The sequence below is a fragment of the Poecilia latipinna genome, unplaced genomic scaffold (genome assembly GCF_001443285.1).
Source record: "Poecilia latipinna isolate Pla-1442-1.1 unplaced genomic scaffold, P_latipinna-1.0 Scaffold2608, whole genome shotgun sequence".
Classification (NCBI taxonomy): domain Eukaryota; kingdom Metazoa; phylum Chordata; class Actinopteri; order Cyprinodontiformes; family Poeciliidae; genus Poecilia; species Poecilia latipinna.
In genome coordinates, this window is record NW_015115224.1 from 71,491 (window position 1) to 80,398 (window position 8,908).

The window sequence follows — 8,908 nt, forward strand, 5'->3', positions numbered from 1 at the left end:
AAATCCATTTTTTGTTTTTTTTCCCCTAGATGTACACACATATATATATATATATATATATTTTTTTTTTTTTTTTTTTTTTTTTTAGTCTAGACAAGCTTGTCTTGTCTAGACTAAATTGTCACAGATTGTCACAGCAGTAACAATAAACAACAAAACAATCAGGCAGTTCTTTTTTTTTTCAAATAGTAATTGCCTCAGCCTTCAGTACCTGGGTCTGGCCCACTGCTGCAGATTCACAGATGAAGGATTTCTAACCCTGGTCACTGAGGAAGGCGGTCGAAATCTCATGCACCTCGACTTAACCGCATGCGTTCAGGTCAGCCGTTTTGCTTCTTTTGGTTCCTAATCAATACAGTCGAAGTCTCCTGACGACCGGAGCAACAGTTTACTCCTCGACTCAGTTTCCAACTAATGCATCCTCTCTTCCGTTTGCACGTGTCTGATCTTGTTTCTCCCTCTGCACTGGGGAGCATTGGAGCGAATGGGGGAAGGTCTGTGAATGTAAAAAACATCTGAGTGGAGGGGTTGGGTTTACACACCCACCCTCTCCGCATGTGTACACACCATGTAACATTTGCACTCTTTGCTCTGGGGACGAGCGTTAGCTGGGATCCAGCTGTATGGTTTCCATGATGAGATCATAAGAATGCAGAGAATGACTAAAAAAAAAAAGCAGAGAAGTGGATGAAAACGCAGAGCCCCACTTTGCCCCCTCTCTCTTTACAGATGACACCAAAAGGGTTCGAATACATTTCTGCAGGATGCCCGTCTCTCAAAGAGGTTGTGATGAACGACATGCCAAGTCTGTCAGACACCTGTCTTTTGGTAAGACTTTATTTCTGCAACATTTCAGAAGTCACACAAAGTAAACTGGATGTTACTGAGATCATAAACCAGCCTTTGTGGCTATCTCTGGCGTATTATGTGACATGCTGTTACGACTGGCTCAAGGTCATAACAAAAACGGGAGACCATGCAGTGGTTAAGGTTCAAAGAAAGGAACATTTATTAACAAAAACAACAATGTACTGTGGATGTCAGTATCAGTGGTGTAATGCAAATGCTTGGATGTGTTGTATGAGTGCATATGGAAGTGGTGAAGTGCAAAAACAAAGACAAACTCAAATGTGCATAAGGAGGGGAGCTGAGGCCGACATCAGAGCAGCACAAGGGTCAAGAAGCAGAGTGGACGCCAAAGGCGACCCAGAAGGTGGAGACAGCCAGGTTAAAATACTCTGCGCTCCCAATCAACCTGATCAGCAGCACCTGTAAAGGGGAGGAGCACAAAGACTGACAACAAGACACCTGCAGCCCAGCCTACAAGGCCCAGGGCCGTAACACCCCCACCCTTAAGAAAAGGGCCCCAAAGGGGAACCTTTACAAACTCAAAAACAAATATGAATTTAAAAATGTTTGGGCTGGTAGTACATTACCATGTTTTGTGTTCAGGATGACTGCCGTCACATCATTAGCCTTCAGATCCCACAGCCATAAGTTGCTGTGCCCATCATGTCTGGTCACTGGTCAGGAAGACTGGCAAAGATTGGTACAGAAGCTAACACAGGACATGTTCTTACTGCTTCAACACGTTTAACGTACCTTACGAGGGGAGAACCCACTTACGAACACAGACCTGACACACAAGTGACCTACCACAGGTTCACAGCCAAATCAAAATGGATTCACCCAGTTACCACTCGCAAAAGCAATAACCAGCAATCCAACCAGATCTGAACTGTCACCCAACACAAAAGGTCACAGCAACAAGTGGTCCACTACCACAAAATGTTGCTCCACAACTCGGGTAACCAAGCAAGTGACCAACACCATATGGAGAGCGACACCCACACCACGATCACCCTTAGCATGGTCCAGCACCATACTCAAAGTTACTGCTGTCTCACAGCCAGCAACACCAAAAGGGCATCAACCAAAAGTGAGCCGACATCTCCACAACACCTAAAGGTCACTTCACTGCTTTCCAATTTTTCCTCAGGGTTCTCATCACCACATATGACCCACAAAACATGGAGAGCCACACCCACAACAACCCCTGCATGGTCTCCCATTTTGTTATGACCTTGAGCCAGTCATAACAATAAACAACGACAACATCAAACCAACACTGAAGCAGCACAGTTCCTTAGAAAGTATTCATACCCCCGCATATTTAACTTGGGTATTTTGTTGCAGACCAAAAACACAGTGGAGCTTTACAGTGAAGAAGAAGCTAGCAAGTTCAAGCTAAGTCAGAATAGATGTAGATGTTTGTGAACAACCTTCATCAAGTCTTCCCATAGATTCACAATCTGGACTTTGACTAGACTATTGTATCAGACAACTGTACAGCTACTGCTGCATTTTTCAATGTCTTGAACTGGTGGAAAGCAAAACTGAAAATGAGGAATAGAGCTCCCACAGCTTGATGCAGCCACTGCCATGTTTCACTATGGATATGTTGTTGTTTTTTAGGGTCATGTGCATTGCTAGTTATACTCTTTGCATGTAGCACAGAGGGTCGAGTGTTGGTGTCATCTGGTCACAGTGTTTCATGTTCGTTTGGTCTCTTCACGGCTTGTGGCAAAATGCAAAAAATACTTATGGCTTTTTTTCCCCCAACAATGGATTTTTTCTCTCCAAATTCGTATCATGCACAGCTAATAGTTGTACTGTCCACCTGAGCAGCGACTCTGTGCAGCTCCTCCAGAGTTACTAAGGGCCTCTTTGTTCCTTCTCAAATTCATGCTCCTCCTTTGTGGGCTGTCAGATGTAGTGGAACGAATGTTTTGGTTGCTTTGAAGTTGTAATATTCTATTGTCAGATCGATTAAAAACTCATCTGTTCAAAGATGTTTATTAAGGATTTAAACTTCTCCACTTTATCCCAGACCTGACTGCTGTGTGTCCTGGTCTTCATGACGATGTTTGCTCACAGTTGTTCTCTAGAGAACCTTTGAGGCGTTCACAGAACATCTACATTTATACTGAAACTATTCACAAATTGGATTTAATTTCAGACTATTAAAGGTAATTGGGGTATGAATACAAATTAATGCTGAACTTTTCTTTTAACTGTGTTTCATTTTCTTCCACTTCACTTGTTGGTTTTTCTTATAAAATCTAAAAGATTGATTCTGTAATGCGACTTTATAAGTCAGAGGGTATGAATATTTTTGCAAGGTGTTTTATTTATTGATTTATTTTTTCTACCAGGGCCTACTTGCCAGATGTTGCAGTCTGTCCTCCATCTCTCTGCTGGGCTGTCCTCTCCTGTCCGACATCGCCCTCAAAATAATCGCAAAAGTATCCGATCTGAAGAGTTTCGGTATAGAGGGTGAGACCATTTTGCATCCCGCTGATGTTTTTTTCTCTCTTAGCCATGTGTGGATGTTAAACACTGGTGCAGGAACCTGTTCGTGTGTGCTTTAGGCAACAACCAAGTAACTGAGGTGAGCTGGGAGGCCCTGTGTGGCTTATCCACTGCTCTCAGCAAGCTCCACGTGGTAGACTGTCCTGGAATGACCGATGAAGGCATGAAATATGTGTCCTCCCTCAGACACTTGAATTATCTGGATATTTCACTCTGCAGCAGGTGGGTGGAGGTTGTGTTGGCTTCATTTGCTGAATCGACAGTATTACATCGCAGCGTTTTCCATCGTGTCTTTCAGGGTGAGTGATGTTGGCATCAAATACTTGACTGAAGGTTCCTCAGCAAATAAACTGCAACATCTTAGCATCAGTCAGTGCGGCCTCATTACCGAGTTCTCCATCAAGAGGATTACACGAAGGTATTTAGCAGGATTTAACTACAGAGCTCATCCTATCCTCATAGTTAAACTACATTTTCCCTATATTTGCCTTCATGACCTGCACGAAAAAAAAAGTTAAATGTTGCATTTTTGTGTTTGGGGAACAACTTATTAGGTTGCAGAAACTGTTCCACCTTAATTTGAGTTACTGTGAGAAGGTAACGGACCAGGCTTTGGATTACCTGAACGGCAGCTCCATCCAGTCTCTGGACCTGACTGGCTGCAACATCCGTGATCAGGTACTGAACCACGCTGCATGTTCTCCGTCTTGATGACTGTAACGGTGTTCTCCATTTCAGGGACTGGGTTCACTTAAGAAGATACGGCTAAAGAAGATTATAGTTGCCAAGTGTGTATTCGTCACCGATATGGGCATAGAGGTACACATCTTTCAGGCCTCAGGTTTATTTCCTTCAGGATTTTTGTTTTGTAGAATCATCTCTCCCTTTCTATTAGAAGCAGATGTGAGAAAGGAAAGATATCAGTACGGTCTTATACCCCTTGTTATGCCTTCTTATTCTCCTTCCGGGCAGAAGCTGTGCGACAACATGAGAGATCTGGAGCACATTGACATTTCCCAATGTCCAGCTCTGACTGATGCAGCAATCGGTGCCATTTCACTTTACTGCAGGAGTCTCCTCAGACTGAAGATGGCAGCATGTCCACAGGTTCAGTTTGCATCTGCATATAGAGTAAAGTGTTTGTATTTTTCTCCTAACAGAAATTCTTCAGTTTTTGCTTCTTTTTTAAGTTTTTCAAATAAAAAAAAATGGTTTGATATTAAATGAAGAAAACCTGAGCAAATACGAAAAAGCTGCAGTCAGACGCTATTCAACCCAGCGTCACCCTGTGTGGAAAAAAGTCATTTCTCTGTAAGTCAACTCGTGGCGTCCCAATACTGATACTGGTATTGGTATCTGGCTGGATACCAGCATCAAGTACTGGGACTCATACCTGTAAAAACAAGCCGATACTCCAAAACGATATCACTTTTCTGAAGTTAGATGGCGGGAGAGTGGCCAAAATGTCGAGTTTGGAGTTATTTCAAGGAAAACACAGAGGATAGTAAACAAGCAGATTGAACCTTTGTGCTTAGCCAAGCTGTCAAAACGAGAAAACGCGTCTGAACAAGTAATTTGATCAACTATTTACAGATGGAACAATCCGTGTGTCATGCTCTATTTATGATTTGTTGAAACAGTCAAAGGGATTGCAGACTTAAAAAGAAAAAGGGCCACTCTGTTCTAAATAAATGTATTGTGTGACGTTTAAGTACCAACTTGTTATCGGTACTCGGCATCGGCAAGTACCTGAACTGAAGTGGACTTACTCAGTCTGGAAAAATCTGGTATCGGGACTCTCCTAAAATCAGCCATCTGGCTCTTGGTGTCAACAGCCGTCAAGCATTTCTTATGTTAGTGAGTCTTTTGCATCTCTGTGGAGGAACTTTGGAGGATTCTTCTAAACCAGCCAAACTGGAGTCTTTAAGGCCATGAATAACTAAGATCTTGCTACTGCTTCCCATTTAAATCCAAACTTTGACTAGGCTGCCCCACAACCTTGTTTTATGTTTCAGATGTTTAAAAGTGGACTTGCTGATGTGCTTTGACATTATTCTTCAGGATTTCCTGGTTCCATCAATATTATCCAGATTTTGAAGCAGCACAGCAGTTCCACACAATCCCACAATGTTTGTGTTTTTTTTTCTGATATGTGATGTTAGTTTTTAACCCAGATTTAAATGGATGTACAGCTCTTCTTACCAATCCACACAACATTTTTAACAAATTTTTCACGTAGTCAGGTTGACTTCATATGTGAAAAATACATTTTGTATTTATTCAGATTTTCTTTGCTAATGCTAAAGTTTGATCTGCAACGTGTGAGGAGACACTTCTTCTCAACACTCGGATGCACACAGAGTATTAAATATGATCGTTCTTTCGCCGCTACAGTTCCTCATTCTGTTTGTGTTCAGATGACGGATATGGCGATCGTGTATCTGACCACTGGCTGTCAGTACCTGCTAGAACTCGACATGAGCGACTGCAGACTCCTCACCGATCGCTCTCTTAAAAACCTAAGAAAGATTTCTCCTCCACTTAATACCATCAGAATAAACAACTGCACAGGCATCTCATGGTACATTAAAAGTCAAAAAGTCTCGACATTTACACTCTTTGCAAGAGCTTATCTAGCAAATGTCCTTTTTTTCTTTTTAAAGGGAGGCTGCCGTAAAACTGCAAAAACGCGTCTCGCACTGGGAGTACAGCAGCGACAGACCTTCCACCTGGTTTGATTGTAATGCACACAAGTTTGCAATGGCCCCGAAGGATAACGATGCATGGATGAGAGAGAGGGACTTGTGTGCATGAGCAGCAATTCCGTCCGGAAAGATCAAAATTCTGTTTGGAAACAGAACAACCTGAAGGAATGATTACCTTTAAGCAGAGGTCGCAAGATTTGGTTCTCAAAGTCCGGTGTCCTGTGACTTTTAGGTGCATACTTCATGCAACCTACCTGAACGGTTGAACTGCCTCCTCAGCTGGCAACTGGAAGCTACAGAGTCCTGCTAAACGACTCAATTATTTCATCCAGGTGGGATGAAGCAGAGGCGCACCTAAAAGCTGCAGACCAACATCAGGGACAGAAATTTGAGGCCCCCTGTTTCTGGTCACTCCAACCATCAATTTAGGAGCTTTTCTAAATGTCTTTAAATATTTAAGTGTTTTTATTTTCACTAATATTTTTAAACCAGGTTATGATTGACCTGCCTTTGTCATGGTAATATTGCAGGTCTAAACCCTTTCAGTCTATTTTTGGAGATATATATATATATATTTTTTTTTTTTACTGAATTGTTATTTTGTGCCCTTTCACAGAAGAAATGTTTAACAACTTCTAAAGAGCATAAACTGTTAATGAGACAAATAAAGTTTAACATTTAACAAAAAGTGTTAATTTACTTATATAAAGTAAAAAACTGTGCAGCAACAATGACATGTGCTCCACGCCTTGTTCTTTACTCAAACATGCCTGTTACATTGATTTTAAAGGGATTTTTTAAAGCTACCAGTAATTGTTTCATTGAGTGATTAAAGAACCTATTTTATTAAAATACCTTTTTAATCATGTAAAATGCTAAATACACACAGTCACAATACAATGATTGTGTGATCCGACATGAAGAGCATTCAATTCAAAAGACACTTTAAATTAAAAGGTGTATTTCTTAAGTATTTACAGCACATTGACAGAGGTGAAGACAGAGGTGAATGACATTCAGCTGTTGCCGTTGTATTAATATCCGATCTTGACGTTTACGCCCCTGAGAACATCACGATGCGTCCCGTCACTTAGCTCCTGAGCTTCAGGGACTCGAGCCAGCTTTGTGTCCTCAGCTGGACAGATCCTCTGTCCGCCCGAGCTTTGACCCACTGGTCAACAGGAGGCTCTCCACTCATACAGCCTGAGACAAACGCACTAATGTCATGTTTCATTTACTGGTTGGAGGTTTTCATGTCACTATCGGATGAAGAAACAACGACTGGAGCTCACCAGTCAGTGTGGTCCGGCCGTCTGCGGTGCGTCTTTGTTCGTCGTGCAGAAGAACCTCTGGGCTGACGTTCACCGCCACGCCGCAGAGGTTTACACCAGCTCTAAGCGAAGACGGGACGCGCACACTCACCGCTCCTACATGACGCAAAGATTAAAACAAAACCAGGAGTACAGGGACAAACTGGGCTCTGTCCTCGGCGTACTTACCGTCCCTAGTGTTGAGGTCAGCGGTACCACCGTCTCCCACGTAGACATCAATGCTTCCGCTGACAGACGAAACCTTCAGGAAACTATTTGAACCATCTGCAGGAACAAAGCAAGCCTCAGACTCCGTTAAGAGACCGTGCATGGGGTCAGTGTGCAGCCAGCCCGCCTGCCTGCTTACCAACAACTGTGTCCCCAGACTCGTTCTCCACTGTGGTGTTACCTATAATGAATTACAAAAAAGAAATTGGGATTAGATAGCCTCATCACTACCTTCACTACACTGAATAGAAAATAAATATCTGAGTTCTTCAAACACAAACACATCATAACATTACACAACTGAAATTCACACTCAGGAATACAATGAAATTCTTACCCAATCAATTTTATTTATTAAATATTTCACAGGGTTGTTGGTGATCAACGCTGTCACATTTTACAGCCATCTTGACTTTATAGCCATCTTAAAGCGAAATAGTTGAAAGGTTTGTGGTAAATTGGGACCACATTGTGCTTAAATCAACTGCGCCTGGATCTGAGCCCGAGATTCCTTATGGCTCAGCTTTACCAAGAGATTTAACCTAAAGCAGCTGTGGACGAGAATGTACTAGAAACTCCTAAAGGCAACAGTTGTTTTTGTGACGAAGACGTTTCTTCGAGCATTATTTTAACCCTTAAGATCAATAAGTCTGGTGAAGGTTGTCATAGATCAGCGTTTCTCAGGTCCGGTCCGGAAGGAGCCCTGCCTTGCATGTTTTAGGCGTTTCCCTCCTGCCACACACCTGATTTGAATAAGTGGTGGATTAACAGGACTTTGCAGGACTTTGTGGCATGCAGAGGTCAGGCAGTCATTTGAATCAGGTGTTGTGGAAGAGGAAATATGCGGTGCAGTGGCCGCTGAGGACTGGAGTAGAGAAACTCTGGCCTAGATCAACATCTGTGCGGTCAAATCTGGCATCTTTGGTTTACAGCAGTGTTTCTCAACACTGGTCCTCACCGCCCCCCTGTCCTGCATGTTTTAGGTATTTCCCTTCTGTCACACACCTGAATTGTATCTCTGGGTGATTAACAGGCTTCTGCAGTACTTGATGGTCATGCAATCATTTGAATCAGCTGTTCTGGAATAGAGGCACATCTAAAACATGAGGACCAGGGTTGAGAAACACTGGTTTACAGGTTTTCAACGTTTGTGTGATTTAAGTTAGTGAAGTCTCACTGTTTTAAATAATGTAGAATATATTTATATTAACAGATTTTGGGCAGATTATTTGGATAATGCTTATAAGATTAACAAAATAAGGAAAACAAATTACCAGATTTGGGTAGTAACTA

The 8,908-nt window shown here is 42.3% G+C and overlaps 2 protein-coding genes and 1 long non-coding RNA gene across 5 annotated transcripts in view; 1 reads left to right on the forward strand and 2 right to left on the reverse strand.

Moving 5' to 3' along the window:
- LOC106938502 (leucine-rich repeat-containing protein 17-like) overlaps window positions 1-301 on the reverse strand; it is a 14,699-nt gene extending 14,398 nt beyond the window's left edge. The window contains exon 1 of the mRNA XM_015020574.1: window positions 212-301. The gene's annotated coding sequence lies outside the window, so the exon portion shown is untranslated. The remainder of the gene's footprint in view (window positions 1-211) is intronic.
- The window catches only part of fbxl13 (F-box and leucine-rich repeat protein 13), a 27,895-nt gene extending 21,136 nt beyond the window's left edge, over window positions 1-6,759 (forward strand). The window contains exons 12-21 of one of the 3 annotated variants that reach the window (XM_015020571.1): window positions 190-319; window positions 730-828; window positions 3,216-3,336; window positions 3,432-3,594; window positions 3,671-3,790; window positions 3,927-4,050; window positions 4,111-4,191; window positions 4,345-4,503; window positions 5,790-5,953; window positions 6,036-6,759. In XM_015020571.1, coding sequence (XP_014876057.1) covers window positions 190-319; window positions 730-828; window positions 3,216-3,336; window positions 3,432-3,594; window positions 3,671-3,790; window positions 3,927-4,050; window positions 4,111-4,191; window positions 4,345-4,503; window positions 5,790-5,953; window positions 6,036-6,186 — 1,312 coding nt within the window. In that variant the 3' untranslated portion in view covers window positions 6,187-6,759. The remainder of the gene's footprint in view (window positions 1-189; window positions 320-729; window positions 829-3,215; window positions 3,337-3,431; window positions 3,595-3,670; window positions 3,791-3,926; window positions 4,051-4,110; window positions 4,192-4,344; window positions 4,504-5,789; window positions 5,954-6,035) is intronic. The other 2 variants (XM_015020573.1, XM_015020572.1) reach the window with 2 other exon arrangements.
- A 146-nt stretch (window positions 6,760-6,905) lies between these two features.
- Window positions 6,906-8,539, reverse strand: LOC106938505 (uncharacterized). The gene is made up of 5 exons (XR_001422638.1): window positions 7,953-8,539; window positions 7,755-7,796; window positions 7,577-7,672; window positions 7,370-7,504; window positions 6,906-7,280 (listed from the first exon to the last, which is right to left on the reverse strand). It is a non-coding gene; the product is annotated as an uncharacterized LOC106938505 (long non-coding RNA).
- Window positions 8,540-8,908: the final 369 nt, after the last annotated feature.